Source organism: Cryptomeria japonica, chromosome 2, assembly GCF_030272615.1.
Source record: "Cryptomeria japonica chromosome 2, Sugi_1.0, whole genome shotgun sequence".
NCBI lineage: Eukaryota > Viridiplantae > Streptophyta > Pinopsida > Cupressales > Cupressaceae > Cryptomeria > Cryptomeria japonica.
Genome location: NC_081406.1, coordinates 193840691 through 193858347, shown reverse-complemented (window position 1 = coordinate 193858347; position 17657 = coordinate 193840691). Strand labels below are relative to the sequence as shown.

The window sequence follows — 17657 nt, the reverse complement described above, 5'->3', positions numbered from 1 at the left end:
TTGAAGTGTTTAATTTTAGGAGCACGTCATTGCTTACGTTACGGCTTGTGAGGTCATGTTATGCCGTGCAACCGTCAACATGTAGACTTTAAAACCTTCTGGAAGATAAATGCAGAAGGCGACCCCAAAACCTCCTCAATTTGACGACCATGTTGGCCAAGTAAACAAACGTGGGCCCTTTTCATGCTTTCTCATTCCACACACAAGCCGCCATTTTCATTTCTTCCATATTTGATCTTTCCAGCAACGAGGGGTCATTTTCCTCCTCATCCCAAACTGACCGAAATTGGCAAATCTTTAAAAAATTGTACCCGCAAAATAAGACTAGTGAAAAGGCAGTGGAAAAATTCTTCACGGTCACCCCGAAAAATAGACTCAGACATTAGAATCCTCTCTATATAAGCGCAAGCACTGGAACACATTTTTTCATATACAAGTCGAAGTATTCGTAAATTCTATGTGCTACAGAACATGGTTAAGACGTTGGCAAATCGGAAACAACATACCACATTGGAGCACAGCCAAGACAAGGCACAACAATTCAAGGGAGTGCGAATGAGAAAATGGGGGAAATGGGTTTCCGAAGTGAGAGTGCCCAATTCCAGGGTTAGAATTTGGCTGGGGTCTTATGATTTTCCTTATCAGGCCGCTCGGGCTTATGACTGTGCAATTTACTGCCTCAGAGGATCCCAAGCCAAGTTTAATTTCCCCGACTCCCTGCCGGAAATTCCGTCCGCCTCTTCACTATCTCCTGCACAAATTCAATCTGTGGCGGCCAAATTTGCTCTGCAAGAATTCCGGCAGGTTCCGGATAACGGCGCCGTATTTTCTGCTTCGAAATCCCAGTCTTGTATGGAGAGGGAGCAGATGTTCGAGGAGCAGGGGTTGACACTGCTCGATTCGCTTCTTGGGGATATGACCGATTTTGAGGATTTTCCAACATTAGAGGAAGTCGTTGAGAATAGTTATTTTCCTATACTTGCGGAAGAGCATACAGGGCTTTTTCCGCAGCGGACGGAAGACCTGCGAGAATTCCGGGTGGGGTCGCAGTGAGGAGTTTGAGGGATTAATTAGAATAATTTTCCCACAAATTGGGAGAAATTATGTAAAAGTGTGTATTTTATTGATTAATCTAAGAATTTTATTTTATTTATTTATTTATTTATTATTATTATTATTTTCAAATCAATAAAAAAGGAGGGCATAGACTAAATAACAACCACCTAAATAATTTAAATTATTATTTGTATATTTCAATAATAAAATTCATTTTATTGGTTTAATTTTCTCCTTTTATCATTTCATAGAGCTTTTTGAATATAAGTTTGTTTTGGAGGTTTTTTTCTATTATTTTGAAAGTTTTAATGCATTCAAGCTTATATATTAGAGTTTGTAGTGATTTACTTATGGCTTTTGTGCCTTGAATAGTAGGTATTTGGGCATCTAAAAGAACTCTTTTTGACAAAATATTTCAATATAATGTATATCATTTTATTTTTTTAATATCAATGCAAGGAAAAAAGGTAGCTAAATATTATTATTATGGTAAACGAGGTCACAATGCTTGGGCCAATAGAAAAGGGGTAGTAGATCTATTTAAAAGAAATTCAATTTGTTTGAAAGCTTTTATTGTTATAGACCTTAACCTAGTTTATAGTTGTACTTTGGAAATATAAGTAATGAGGATGTATTAGACCTTACAATGACCATAAATGAAGTAATGTTGACTACCAAGGTTGGACAAGATCAACACATGGGATATAATTCCTCTTTCCTTCTACTTTGAGATTTGCTAAAATTAGGCAATATTCCCTTCTATTCTTCTAAGTATTTAATACTATTGGTTCTTAAACATGGCTAACTTCATGATGACCAATTCATAGGCTAATCTTGATGGCAATAGCATAGATTGGTTAACCTATTATAAAGTACATAAATGTTTGAACAAGGTAGATGAATTTATGAACAAATAAATGGTATAGGACAACATATATGAAGCTATAATATTCATGTTATGTCATAAGGACTCATAAATTATTTAAATTATGGTGAGACAATGTATTATATTGAGTATAAGTGATAGTTTGGGACAAACATAACCGGTACCACTACTTTCTAGGATACAAAGTGAAGAGTTAAAGGTTGAATTTCAATGAAAAACTTGAGAAAAAACATAGCTTCTAAGTAACTCATAAATATTCAACCACACCTTACGCAGCCAACTTCACAAGTAAACACTTTACCAAAGATATAATTCTACTTAATTATCCATTACAAGGAAAATAAATCTACTACCAAAGACCGAAAGAGACTATGTTAAGAAAAATGTTAAGCCTAATATTTTAATACTCTTAGAATATCCAAGTAACATGCTCTCAAGAGGAAATACAACAATGAGTCTTTAGCAATAACAATTAAATCACATAATAACATTCAAATAATGAAGATAACTCTAAAAGCTTAAATGAAAATTTCTTTAAGAACTAAGAAAATTCATAAGTATGTAATAGATAGAGAAATTTAGATTCTTGTTGCATATTATGGGTATATGCATGCAAACGGTGGACCACAAAGGGGTCTTAACTGGTCCTTTATTTTGAAATAAAAAAATACCGATTTTGGATGAGAAATTGAAATTAGTTACACTTAAAATTTGAAGATGCATCAAGAACACAAGTTATGGTTCTCTGAATTTAATTTCTAAACTAGGTTTAGAAAGAGGTTGCAAGATGCATTAAATCATAAGCTATTTAGTGTATTATAGGGAGAATGTGAAGTAACTAGATTTCACTTGCATTCTGGAAAGAGGTTGTAATATTGACTATGTGGGAATATCTTGCTATATTAGCTTGTTTATAAAGGTGGAAGCCTTTGAATTGGGATTATTAGGGATTGTTTTTAGTTAAATATAAAATTTCTTTATATTAAAAAGTAATAAGATTGATATTGTGTCGTGAATGAATTTGGTAGAATAGATATGTTTTAGTTCTTGAAATTAAATCTAAGACAAGCAATTATTTGTTTGAAGTATACTTAAATAATTGAAGAAGAAATTTTAAGAGTTGGCCTTGAAGAACCTTCCTCGAAATTAACAATCATTTTGTTGAATATCTTATGAATAAGGAACCAATATCTCTTTATTGCATTTGTATAACCCACAAAGATCAAATGCCCACTATGAAGATCCATAACATTGTGTAGGTTGACATTCAAAGACTAAAATGTTTCATTGTTGATTTCTTACCTCTCTAACCTTCAAAAGGAGTAACTCCTTTCAAGGTTTTATGAGGAACTTGGTTTTAGATAGAGTTCACTTAGTTGATAGCATATTGATGAGGAGGTAGAGTAGGAGTTGGTCTTCTTTGAGGTTGGTGGGCTTTTGTTCTCAATGTGCTTCCCAAATCAATCCCTAGGCACAAATGGGATTCTTCTAAACCTTTCTCCTATCTCCTCCTCTCTATTCAACACTGCTTGCACCCTATTGTATTGTACATCACTCCTCCTTACCTTCCATGCTAAGGCATTCAAGTCTGAAATGAGGTCCTCTTGTGTGTCACCAAAAATGAACAAGTTTGGTTGTCCAACTGGCTGAATCTCCTCTCTTCCAGGAATGGGCAACTGTTGGAGAACCATGGTCTACCAAATCTTGTTTGCACCTTTAAGGATTTCAATCATATTAATGTGTTGATTGAGCATCTGGACAGGTCTGCAAAGTATGATGACTGTCCCTCACCTTTCAAGAATGAAAATTCCCAAGTTGAGTGCAAAGAGCGTGGTTCTACTCAAGGCAACTTCTAGGTTCAAATGGTCATTTTGGTCAAATGACTTAATGAAATGTTGTGGGGCTTGTAGTAGGGTGTCTCAGGTCTTAACTTATTAGTTTTGATTATTTGAAACAATCATTTACCTCTCCTTCCTTACCGATTTCATGAAATTGTCAATTTTGCTCCAAAAAGGCTACTAGAATTAGCCCTAGTTTTTAGTGAAATTTGTTCACCCTGCTCAACTTGCTAAAATTCATGACAAACCCTTGGAGATGTGGTCTATTGATGATGAAGACTCAAGGATTTTTTCTATGGCAAGTACTGTACGGACTGTTTGAGGACTGTCCCACAAAAGAGGCATTTTTCAAGGGTTTTTGAAGGTTTTAGTGAGGGTTTGCAAATTAAAGGTCTTCTCCATGCTACTAGACCCAATTTAAAAGTTAAAACCTTGCTATGACATCTATAAAACACTTCCAAGGATCCAAAATCCAACTTAGAATATTTTCATTATGTCAAACAAATGCCATACTCCTGCCCTTACACAGAAATAACAGTCTAGAGGACTGGGACAACGATGTTTTTAATGTTTTACACACATTTTCAACATTGATAAACCAAATACAATGAAATTATATCAAATATGGATGCAAAAAAGAGTTGACATGAGTTTGAACACCCTGCAAAGCAAATAAGAAGGGATTTCTTATGACTGTTGCTCATACACCCGCCATCACTGCACTTTAACAGTCTTAAAACTATTTACACTTTCTTTCTTTGTTTTAATTTATTTCTTCACTCTATCCCTAGCCTGCAAGAAGGTGTAAATGGCAAGGTAAAATAACACATATATCCTCTTCAAGGATCTTACAAGTTTGATCACTCAAAAGATACCACAAAACATGACAGCACTATAAGACTGTGACAGAGGATACACCTTTCTAGGATCCTTATTTAGGTCCTTTACAATAAAATTGTGCATCTTGTCTTCTTAGCATTAAAAACATTTATAAATACATTCCATGATGCATGAAAGAGGAATCCATCATTCCATACTATCCATTTAGGGAGGTTGGCAATGAGGATCTAACAATGAAACAGTGACTCACTGTTTTGCAGTCTGATTACACCTTTGCTTCTTGCATCCAACCAAGTCATGAGAGAGACAAGGATGGTAAAATACAATGATGACTCTTGCCAACTTAATTCTTCTTCAACATTTCAAAGTACAGTGCTATGAACAGCAAAGTACCATTCCAACAAATTTAAGGATACCCAAGCCAAGTTGTTCACTTCACATACTTGCCATGGGCTTACAAACACTTGTGCATTGCTAGAAAAGGAAAATAGATGTATGATACAGTATGTACAAAGGATCCAACAAATTTCCTCAAAGCCATGGGTGAAGAGACTTTGAAGAAATCAGTTGGACCATGAATGATCTTCCATTGGAACCACAAAACAATGCCTTTCTCAAGAGCACTTCAAACAAAACTTGTTCCAAACCACTACTCAAACATAAAATGAGATCACACCAATAAAAAACAGGAGTAGTATGGACTCATGAAGCCATGGTACGGACTGTACTCTCAAAAGTGCAGAAAACTAGTTAAAACTCACAAAACAAGAGCAAAAACAAGTATTTCACTTACTTTTCCAACATGAACCATACATACAATGATGGGAACATGGTTTTTATACATGTGCCAACTTATTGAAGCCTTTGTATGGACAGGTACAGGCTGGAACTAACCAAAACCACCAAAAGTCACTTTTTTGCACTTTTTGACAGCTTTTTGACAACTTTTGACAACTTTTGTTGCTCAAAAAGTTGCATTTTGACTCCCGGTGACTTGGCACTCAAACCAATGACTCAAAATCATTAGAAAAACTAAATAAACATGCTCCAATTCCTTTCAAGGCTTTAAAACATCAAAAATTCAAAAATGCTCATTTGGACCCAAAATTGACAGTTTTTGGCCCATTGAGAAAAAAACAAAAATATTGGAAACTCTTAAACACAAATGAGTTCCAAACCTTATTACACCACAAAACAAACCTATTAAACCTACTAGAAGCATAAAATAAACACACATGCTTAATTTGCAACAAAATGCTATACCTGCTAGGATTTGAGCATTTAGGTGCTCAGGTGCTCCTGCACCACATATGTCCAAGATTGGTAGCCTATAGCTTTTCAGTTTTATAGACCACCACCCTTGGAAACTTTGATGTTGTACAATTCACTTGATGCCCTATATGGTAGTTGTGTTTTGATCATGTTTAAGTCGAATATTTTCCCTTTTCCCTAGCCATTTCATGTGTAAGACAAATATTTCATTTTGATTTTATAAAGGAATCACATACAGTCCTATTTTACATATCATCATTTGTGTTTGAATAATATTGATTTGTTTTAGAGGCACATATGTTTAAATAAAAGTCCATTTGCTATATGTTTTAGAGAAATCTAAGGGAGGGCTTTGAATTGTATATGTGTTGAAGATTCGAGGCTTAATCACATTAGGTTTCCACAATCCATAGTTTTGTTCAATGTTGCTTCTACGTTGGACTCATAGGTACATGTATCATGTTGCCAAGTTTAAACATTAAAAGTTCATATTGCATGATATAATGCTTTAAAATGGGTTCCAATTTTCAATTAAAAATGCATTTTAGGGGTATGTGTAGGATCATGGTGTGCCAAAACAGGCCCTTAAGTGGCAATGAAATTTCAAAAAATCAGAGTTATGCAACTTGACATGAAAAATTGAATGAGTTATGAACATTATTTTTAAAATATGTAAGAAGAGAATCTATAGAAAACTGAATGTAGTTTCTAAGCTACTAGTTGTTTTTTGAAAAACAAAATTCTATTTGATGAAAATTTTAAATTTCAAATTTCAATGCAGTGGTACAAAAATTTTAGGAAAAAGATAAGAAGTAGGTGTATGTCTGACCACCCTAATCACAATCAAACCATAGTATTTTTTTATAAGATTTATAATATAAGTATAAGACTCATGTCCGGATGTGACACATATTTTTTTATAATTTTTTATAAAGTAAATAATTATTTATGAATTTTTTACTACAGCTTTTCAGAAATTCAGAAACTCCTACATCTGACCACCTTAACTTGGTCAAAACCTTATGAAATTTAAATTTTTAAATTTTTTCTCTATAGTAGATGAAGCATAGGATGTGATGCATGTTTCAGATTCAAAAAATGTTATGTGTTTTGAAAGTTATGAGTATTTTTCAATCAGTCTATCAATCGGGACTTTTGTCAGAATTCAATTAGAAAATAAATAATAATTATTTATTAAAGTCAAAATAAGACAAGCCTTATATTGTTGGAAAGCTGAGAACGTCCTTAAAAAACCCTTTTTGTTTTATTAGTTTTGGCTATAAAAAAAGTCATCAGCCACCAGTGTAAAGTCTGGAAAATCAAGGAATACTGAAAAACATGTTTTTTCAGTTGACTTTCCAGCTTGTCACTTCCAAGCCAAATCCCAAAGCAAACCCGAACCAAAATATGGAGGGAAAAATTTATGTTTTAAAATTGGATATCGGATAAAATCGGATTTCGGATTTTATTGGATAAAATCGGATATCGGATTTTTGAAAAAATAAAAAAATATATTTTAGTAAATTGGGCATAACTTGCGTTTTATATCGAAATTTTGATTTTTTACAGGCGTTGGAAAGGTAATTAAGAGCTCTATGATATGGAATAGGTATATTTTCAATTATTTGTTTTAAAAAATCATTATAATTCATTTAAATTCATCCTTCATTTTTAAAACATAAAAAACTCATGACTTTTTCATATGATTTCCCTATTGCATGAATTTTTGTAACAATCATCTCAAAATAAACTAAATAAGTAATTAAATAATAATAAAAAATTTATGAATTTTATTGAGTTCGATAAATTTTGATAAACCATGTTATCTATGTTTGTTCCTTTCTCCACCTCTCTCTCCTAAACCTATCACACCACCTATTTGTTTCTTCCTCCCTCTCTTTTGTCCATATTTATACATCTCTCTCTAGACCTATATCTCTAACTATCAATGAATACCTCATTAAATCTCTCAAGCTCTACAAGGTGCTTATATTTCTACCTCTTCATATTTTCCTCCTCTATGTCACTCTCTCTTCCTTAAGATCTAGACTAGTCTCTCTGCATTTCCTTCTCATCTCTAGCAACAAAATTTAGAGGGGACAAGGAGAGGTGTAGGGAAGTATCAAAAAAAGGAGAGGGGGAGAGAGGTGAGAAGGAGATATTAATTGGGGGAAGAGAGAGTGTGTGAGAGAGAGAGAGAGCTATAGGTAATTAGGTGGAAGGCGAAGAGAGAGAGGGAGGGGTGATTGGGGTGAAGAGAGAATGAGAGGGAGAGTTTGAGATTATTAGGGGGTAGGAGGAGAGGGGCAGAGGGGAAAGTATCAACAAAGAGAGAAGAGAGATGGGGATAGAGGTGAAGAGAGACATAGAGAGTAATTAGGGGGTGGGTAGAGGGGGAGAGGGAAGTATCTATAAACCCATAGGAGGAGAGAGGTGATTGAGGATAATTAAGGAAAATAAATAATGTGAGAGAGAATATGGTGTCCAAAGGGTCATATGGTGTCTCGTGAACCTTTAGGACACCATATGACACCTTAGGACACAATATGATGTTTTTATAAGTCTTATGTTGTCCTAGGGGGTCATATGGTGTTCTATGAGCCTTTAGAACACCATATGGTGTCATTACAAGTCGTATGGTGTGTTAAGGGGTCATATGGTATCCTATGACCCCTTAGGACACGATATGACCCCTTAGGTATTGTTAGGGGTCATATTGTGTCCAAATGGGTCATATGGTGTTGTATGGTGTGCTAAGGGGTCATATTGTGTCCTAAGGGGTCACAAGACATCGTATGACCCCTTAGACATCATATGATCCATTAGGTTTTCTTAGGGCTCATACTATGTCCTAAGAGGTCATATGGTGTCCCATGACCCTTTAGGACACCATATGACCCCTTAGGACATCATATGGTGTCGTTATGGGTCTTATGGTGTCTTAAGGGGTCATATGGTGTCCTAAAACCCCATAGGACACCATATGACCCCTTAGGACATTATATGACCCCTTAGGATACCATACGATACCTTGGGACACCATATGGTATCGCAAGGAGTCGTATGGTGTCCTAAGGGGTCTTATGGTGTCCTATGAACCCTTACGACAATATATGACCCATTAGGTGTCATCAGGGGTCTTATTGTGTCCTAATGGGTCATATGGTGTCGTATGACCCCTTAGGACACCATGTGCTTGGAGACAATATGGTGTTATGGGTCGTATGGTGTCCTATGACACCTTAGGACATCATATGACCCCTTAGGATACCATTTAGTGTTGTTATGTGTTGTATGGTGTCCTATGACCCCTTAAGTGTCATTAGGGTTATTTTATGTCCTAAGGGGTCGTATTGTGTCCTAAGGGGTCATACAGTGTCCTATGAGCCCTTAGGACACTATATGACGTCGTTAGGGGTCATATTATGTCCTAAGAGGATATATTGTGTCTTATGACCCCTTCAGACACCACATGGTGTCATTATGGGTCGTATGGTCTTCTAAGGGGTCATATGGTGTTTTATGACCCCTTAGGACACCAATTTTATGTTGTTATGGGTCGTATGATCTTCTAAGGGGTCATATGGTGTCCTATGACCCCTTAGGACACCATATGGTTTCATTATGCATCGTATGGTTTCCTAAGGGGTCATATGAAGTTCTATGAGCCCTTAGGACACCATATGGTGTCATTAAGGGTGGTATGGTGTGTTAAGGGGTCATATGGTGTCCTATGACCGTTTATAACACCATATGACCCCTTAGGTATCACTAGGTGTCATTTTGTGTTGTTAGGGGTCATATGATGTCCTATGACCCCTTAGGACACAATATGACCCCTTAGGTGTTTTTAGGGGTCATATTGTGTCCTAACGGGTCATATAGTGTCCTACGACCCCTTAGGACACCATATGATGTCATTTGGGATTGTATGGTGTGCTAAGGGGTCATATTGTGTCCTAAAGATTCCTAGGACATCATATAACCTCTCAGGACACCATATGACCCCTTAGATATCGTTAGGGGTCATATTGTGTCCTAAGGGGTCATATGGTGTCTCATGACACCATATGACCCCTTAGGACACCTTATCGTGTTGTTATGGGTCTTCTTATGTTATAAGGGGTTATATGGTGTTCTAAGGGGTCATATGGTTTTATATGACCCCTTAGGATACCATATGACACCTTAGGACACCATATGGTGTTGTAAAGGGTCGTATGGTGTTCTAAGGGGTTATATGGTGTTCTATGGGGTCATATGGTTTTGTATGACCCCTTAGGACACTATATAATGTTGTTAGGGGTCATATTATGTCCTAACAGGTCATATTGTGTCTTATGACTGCTTAGGACACCACATTGTGTCGTTATATGTCGTATGGTGTTCTAAGGGGTCCTATGGTGTTCTATGACCCTCTAGGACATCATATTATGTTATTATGGGTCGTATGGTCTCCTAAGGAGTCATATAGTGTCCTATGACCCCTTAGGACACCATATGACCCCTTAGGATACCATATGGTGTCATTATGTGTTGTATGGTGTCCTAAGGGGTCATATGGTGTTATATGACCCCTTAGGACACCATATGATCCCTTAGGACACCATATGGTGTCGTTAGGAGTCGTATGGAGTGCTAAGGGGTCATATGGTGTCCTATGACCCCTTAGCACACAATATGACCCCTTAGTACACCATACAGTGTCCTTAGGGGTGATATGGTGTCCTATGACCCCTTAGGAAATAATATGACCCCTTAGGTGTTGTTAGGGGTCATATTATGTCCTAACAGGTTATATGGTGTCCTACAACCCCTTAGGACACCATATGATATCATTAGGGGTTGTATGGTGTGCTAAGGGGTCATATTTTGTTCTAAAGGTTCCTAGGACATCATATAACCCCTTAGGACACCATATGACCCCTTAGGTATCATTAGGGGTCATATTGTGTCCTAAGGAGTCATATGGTGTCTGATGACACCATATGACCCCTTAAGACACCATATCATGTGGTTATGGGTCTTCTTGTGTTCTAAGGGGTCATATGGTGTTATATGACCCATTAGGATACCATATGACCCCTTAGGAAACCATATGGCTTTGTAAAGGGCGATATGGTGTCACAAGGGGTAGTATGGTGTCCTAAGGGGTCCTATGGTGTCTTATGACCCCTTACGACACTATATGACGTTGTTAGGGGTCATATTATGTCTTATGACCCCTTAAGACACCACATGGTGTCGTTATGGGTCGTATGGTGTTCTAAAAGGTCATATGGTGTTCTATTACCCTCTAAGACACCATATTATGTTGTTATGGGTTGTATAGTCCTCTAAGGGGTCATATGGTGTCCTATGACCCCTTAGGACACCATATAGTGTAATTATACATCAAATGGTATCCTAAGGGGTCATATGGTGTCCTATGACCCCTTAGGACACCATATAGTGTAATTATACATCAAATGGTGTCCTAAGGGGTCATATGGTGTTCTATGACCCCTTAGGACACCATATGAATCCTTAGGACACCATATGGTGTCATTAGGGGTTATATGGTGTGCTAAGGGGTCAAATGGTGTCCTATGACCCCTTAAGATACCACATGGTGTCGTTATGGGTCGTATGGTGTTCTAAGGGGTCATATGGTGTTATATGACCCTCTAAGATACCATATTATGTTGTTATGGGTTGTATGGTCCTCTAAGGGGTCATGTGGTGTCCTATGACCCCTTACAACACCATATAGTATCATTATGCATCGTATGGTGTCCTAAGGGGTCATATGGTGTTCTATGACCCCTTAGGACACCATATGACTCCTTAGGACACCATATGGTGTCATTAGGGGTCATATGGTGTGCTAAGGGGCCAAATGGTGTCCTATGACCCCTTAGAACACCATATGACCCCTTAGGTATTGTTAGGTGTCATTTTGTGTCGTTAGGGGTCATATGGTTTCCTATGACCCCTTAGGACACAATATGACCCCTTAAGACACCATATAGTGTCGTTAGGGGTCATATGGTGTCCTATGACCCCTTACGACACAATATGACCCCTCAGGTGTTGTTAGGGGTCATATTGTGTCCTAACAGGTCATATGATGTCCTACGACACCTTAGGACACCATATGGTGTTATTAGGGATTGTATGGTGTGCTAAGGGGTCATATTGTGTCCTAAAGGTTCCTAGGACATCATATAACCCCTTAAGACACCATATGACCCCTTTGGTATCGTTAGGGGTCATATTGTGTCCTAAGGGGTCATATGGTGTCTCTTGACACCATATGACCCCTTAGGACACCATATCATGTTTTTATGGGTCTTCTTGTCTTATAAGAGGTCATATGGTGTTATATGACCCATTAGGATATGATATGACCCCTTAGGTGTTGTTAGGGGTCATATTATGTCCTAATGGGTTATATGGTGCCCGACGACCCCTTAAGACACCATATGGTGTCATTAGGGTTTGTATGGTATGCTAAGGGGTCATATTGTGTATTAAAGGTTCCTAGGACATTGTATAACCCCTTAGGACACCATATGACCCCTTAGGTATCGTTAGGGGTCATATTGTTTCCTAAGGGGTCATATGGTGTCTCATGATACCATATGACCCCTTAGGACACCATATGGTGTCGTAAAGGGTGGTATGATGTCGTATGGTGTCCTAAGGGGTCATATGGTGTCCTATGACCCATTGGGACACTATATGACGTCGTTAGGGGTCATATTATGTCCTAAGGGGTAATATTGTGTCTTATGACCCCTTAAGACACTAGATGGCATCCTTATGGGTTGTATGGTGTTCTAAGGGGTCATATGGTGTTCTGTGACCCTTTAGGACACAATATTATGTTGTTATGGGTCATATGGTCTCCTAAGGGGTCATATGGTGTCCTATGACCCCTTAGGACACCATATAGTATCAATATGCATCGTATGGTGTCCTAAGGGGTCATACGGTGTTCTATGACCCCTTAGGACACCATATGGTGTCATTAGGGGTTGTATGGTGTGCTATCCTATGACCCCTTAGAACACCATATGACCCCTTAGATATCGTTAGGTGTCATTTTGTGTTGTTATAGGTCATATGGTCTCCTATGAACCCTTAGGACACAATATGACCCCTTAAGACACCATATAGCGTTGTTAGGGGTCATATGGTATCCTATGACCCCTTAGGACACACTATGACCCCTTAGGTGTTGTTAGGGGTCATATTGTGTCCTAACGGGTTATATGGTGTCCTACGACCCCTTAGGACACCATATGGTGTCATTAGGGGTTGTATGGTGTGCTAAGGGATCATATTATGTCCTAACGGTTCTTAGGACATCATATAACCCCTTAGGACACCATATGACCCCTTAGGTATCGTTAGGGGTCATATTGTGTCCTAAGGGGTCATATGGTGTCTCCTGACACTATATGACCCCAAAGGACACTATATCATGTCGTTATGGGTCTTCTTGTGTTATAAGGGGTCATATGGTGTTATATGACCCCTTAGGACACCATATGGTGTTGTAAGGGATTGTATGGTGTTATAAGGGGTCATATGGTGTCCTATGACCCCTTATGACACTATATGACCCCTTAGGTGTCGTCATGGGTCGTATTGTGTCCTAGTTGGTCATATTGACATTCTTTGACCCCTTAAGACACCATATGACCCCTTGGGACACTATATGGTGCTATGGGTCGTATGGTGTCCTAAGGGGTCATATGGTGTCCTATGACCCCTTAGGACACAATATGACCCTTTAGGATGCCACATTGTGTCATTAGGGGTTGTATGGTGTCCTAAGGGGTCATTTGGTGTCTTATGACCCCTTAGGACACCATATGGTGTCATTAGGGATCTTATTGTGTCTTAAGGGGTCATATGGTGTTTTATGACCCCTTATGACACCATATGATCCCTTAGGAGAACATATGGTGTCGTTAGGGGTCATATTGTGTCCTAAGGGGTCATATGATGTTCTATGACCCCTTAGGACACGATATAACCCCTTAGGAGACCATATATACTAATTTTCAAAATAAGGAGAGATATAAAGGTGAAGAGAGATGCAGAACTAAAGAGAGGGAAAAGAACTAAAGGACAAGGACATAAATAGAGATATAGATATTAAGGAGTATGAAGTGAGAGGGAGAAAAACTAAAGGACAAGGATGGATAGAAAGAGGTAGACATATCTAGATATTGAAAAGGAGAGAGCAAGATAGAGATAAAAAATGAAGATAAAGGGAGAGGGAGGTGAATAGATATAGAGAAAGAGAGAGGTAAGGACAAAGATAAATATATGAATAGATGGAGAAAAATGGATAGAGAGGGGTAAAGAGAGAGATTAAAAAAGGAAGAGATAGAGAGATATTAAGGAAGAGAAATATCGATAGATAGAGATATATAGATAGTGCAAGAGAGTGAGAAAGAGAGATAGATATTATAGATAGGGATGGATAGAGAGGGAGAGAGAAAAAGAGGAAGATATAGAGATATATAAAGGCACTATAGAGAAGGATGTGGGAAGAGATAAAAATATATATAAAGATGGAGTAAATAAAGAGATAAAAGTAGAGAAAGGGAAAGATACTTCAAGAGGGCGATAGAGGAAGAGACAAAGAAGTAGATTGATCATGTATATAGGAATATATATAAAGATAGAGGAACATATAAAAAGAGAGATTGATAGGGAAAGAGATGGAGATGTGAAGATGGAGATAGAGATAGATATGGATACAACGTGATAGGGAGAGTAAGACAAATGGAGGGAGAGATGGAGTGAATAAGTGAGATTTAGAGATAATGAGATATAAATATACATGAAGATAGATCTATAGGGATATAAAGAGAGAGGGGACAAGATAGGGAGAGAAAGGAGGTGATAGAGACAAGTAATATATAAGTATAGGTAGGATAAGGTAAAGGAGGGAGATAAATAGAGAGAAGAGAGATTATTATAGAGAAATATAGAAATAAGGAGTGACAATGATGGAGTGTGAGAGGGAGAGATATGAATAGAAAGATGGAAATATATGCAAAGATGCATGTAACTTGGGAATTTATTTATCTACATGGAATGAGAAAATAAGTGACATAAGTAGAGAAGAGAGAGATATATAAAATATATTATATAAGTATAGATAGACAAGTGATAGATAAAAGATGTGATAGAAAAAAAATGAGACTTTGTATGCAAAATTTGTGAGTATTTAAAGTTTTAAAATTGAAGGACTAACTTAAAATTATTATAATTAATTTTTGGTCTATAATATCATCAAAATACCTCATCCATTTGATAGCTCTATGAATTACCTTTCCAATGCCTAAAAAAATCAAAATTTCGATAAGAAACGCAAAAGTTATGGCCATTTTACTAAACTATATTTTTTATGTTGATAAAATCAGATATTCGATTTGAAAAGTATGACATCACAATAGTGACATCACAAATTGGATATACGATAATATCGGATATCCGATTTCATTTGGTATTACCAAACCAAATTCAAATTTCGCCCGACCCAAACAAAAAGTCAAAGCGAATTTTTGCGTGTTTGGAAAGGTTGAAAATGCATTTTTTTCTCCATTGCCACTTTTTGGCCCCCCTTGATCTTGCACATACCCTTAGCTTGATTTATATTGGTGTAGGTAAATGTTAAATTGAATTCATTAGTGAAATCATAGACCCCACTATTAACAACAAGGGTAATTGATGTAGGAGCATCCTTGGTTCATGGCAATCTTACATCAACCATTTTTTTTTTCTTTCAGTTTGTTCCTGTCTTGCAGTTTCAACATTTCATTCTACATTTCTTTACATTTTCTCATCAGATCTTGTGGAATTGGATTTTGATTGTGGACATGCTCATTTTCCTTATCCTAAGTCTGCGGGATGTTTGAATATTTTTCTGGCAAGTTATCGCTTCCAGAATCTGGGACAGTTTTCTGGCTTAGAATACTAGAACCACTTGGACCTATTTCCTATTTGGCGGATCTTGCGAATCATTTCCGTAGTTTGTGGAAATTTTTTTTGTTGTTTTAACTATTCCTTGGCGTGTGGCCGACCTTCCCTTGGGTCCGCACTTCATTCTTTGGATTTTTCGGAGGGATCTCTTTGGCAAAGGCCAACCTTGTTGTTTTACACGTCTCATCTTGTTCTTTGACATTTGTTTCATCTTGGACCGATGTGGATCATTCTTGATCATATAAATCAATGTTATTGAGCATTAGAATTCAGTGATTAGAACATAGAAGAATAATCCTAAGGTTAGGAGGTTTGGAGTTGGCCCGCATTCTTGCTTGAGCTCGGATGTTGCATAACATGCATGTTTTGTACTTACGTCTGTGAGCCGAGTCTTGTAAGCCTGCATGTTGTCGATAGTTTGTAATTTATTTTCATGATATAATAAAGCCTGTTTTGCATTGCCTCCATCACGATTATGTTGTTTCTGCTATGTAACTCTTACTACGTGGTCTAGATTGTTCTCTTTGAGGACTCTTCCGTCGTGACTGCACCAAGTGGTATCAAAGCAATTTTTCATTCCAAAGATTGTGTTGTCCTGTAAGATTTTGTTGTAGGGTGGCAGATTGTGGATCTGGCCTACAGCTGCAGAGGACTTGCGTGAAGATGACGCGAAGAGGAAATAGAAATGATGGAGTGCATGGAAATGAAAACCCTGCTGTGATGGAAATGTTGAGAGGAATTGCAGCCCGATTAGAAGCTGTTGAAACGGCCTAGAGAAGAGGTCGACATGTTGAAGATGTAAGTGATGATGAGGAAGAAGAAGTAGCTAGAGAACAAAGAGAAAATCCATCGACAAATGAGCTAGATGAAGAAAGGTTTATAAGAGCATTGTCTAGAGCGAATACTAGACCACACCTTACCCCACCAGATTATGATGGAAAGTTGGATTCCGATGAATTGTTGGATTGGATCACAAAAATGGAAAAGTATTTTGATTTTGAAGGCACCACAAAAGATAGAAAGGTGAGATATGCTTGCACTAAGTTGAAATGGCATGCATCTCTTTGGTGAGAACATTTGCAGGTAGATAGACAGAGAAGAGGTAAAGAGAAGATCAAATCTTAGAAGCAAATGGTTAGTAAATTAAAACCAAAGTTTATGCCAGCCGATTATCAAGTGAATCTGTTTTGGAAGTTGTAGAACCTGAAGCTGAAGGAATCTAATGTGAAAGAGTATACCGAAACATTCTACAAGTTGAACATCAGATCCGTACACACTAAAGATGAGATTGAACGAGTTGCTAGATATTTGAATGGGTTGCAAATCTCTATACAAGATGAACTCAGTTTAATCAAGTTATAGAGTATTTAGGAAGTTTATCAATATGTCTTGCAGTCAGAAGAAAAGTTGAACAAAAGACATGAGTAGAAGCAAAGAGGTAGAGGTGGATGGTTTTCTGGAGGAAGATTTCAAGGAGGAAGAAGCTATTCCAGAGGAAGAGGACCCTATATAGATCAGAATAAAGACAAGGAAGTTAGCAGAGATGGTAGTTCATACTTGAAGGATGATATAAATTTTTACCAAAGAAGAGAACTTGATGGATACCAAAATGAGAGTTATGGAAAAGAAGACAAAAGACAAGATAAAACAATGTTTAGAGGAACCTGCTTTAAGTTTGGCAGAAAATGACATCGTGCTTTGAATGTAAGAAGGCAAAGAACACTGGAAGAACAACATTGATAGAAGAAGACCATACTAGATGAGCTAACAAAATGGAA

At 37.4% G+C, this 17657-nt stretch overlaps 1 protein-coding gene across 1 annotated transcript; it reads left to right on the top strand.

Annotated features, from left to right (window-relative positions):
- The first annotated feature begins 471 nt into the window (after window positions 1-471).
- LOC131032211 (ethylene-responsive transcription factor ERF016-like) lies at window positions 472-16653 on the top strand. Its single transcript, XM_057963163.2, has 2 exons — window positions 472-1049; window positions 16494-16653. The coding sequence occupies exons 1-2, from the start codon at window positions 472-474 to the stop codon at window positions 16651-16653; spliced, it is 738 nt and encodes a 245-aa protein (XP_057819146.1).
- Window positions 16654-17657: the final 1004 nt, after the last annotated feature.

Excerpts from the sequence above, each read along its gene's own strand:
- LOC131032211 (XM_057963163.2), top strand. The coding sequence starts at position 472 with ATGGTTAAGACGTTGGCAAATCGGAAACAACATACCACATTGGAGCAC. Across the intron at positions 1,050-16,493 it reads GAATTCCGGGTGGGGTCGCA|GGTGGCAGATTGTGGATCTG; the intron begins GTGAGGAGTTTG and ends ATTTTGTTGTAG.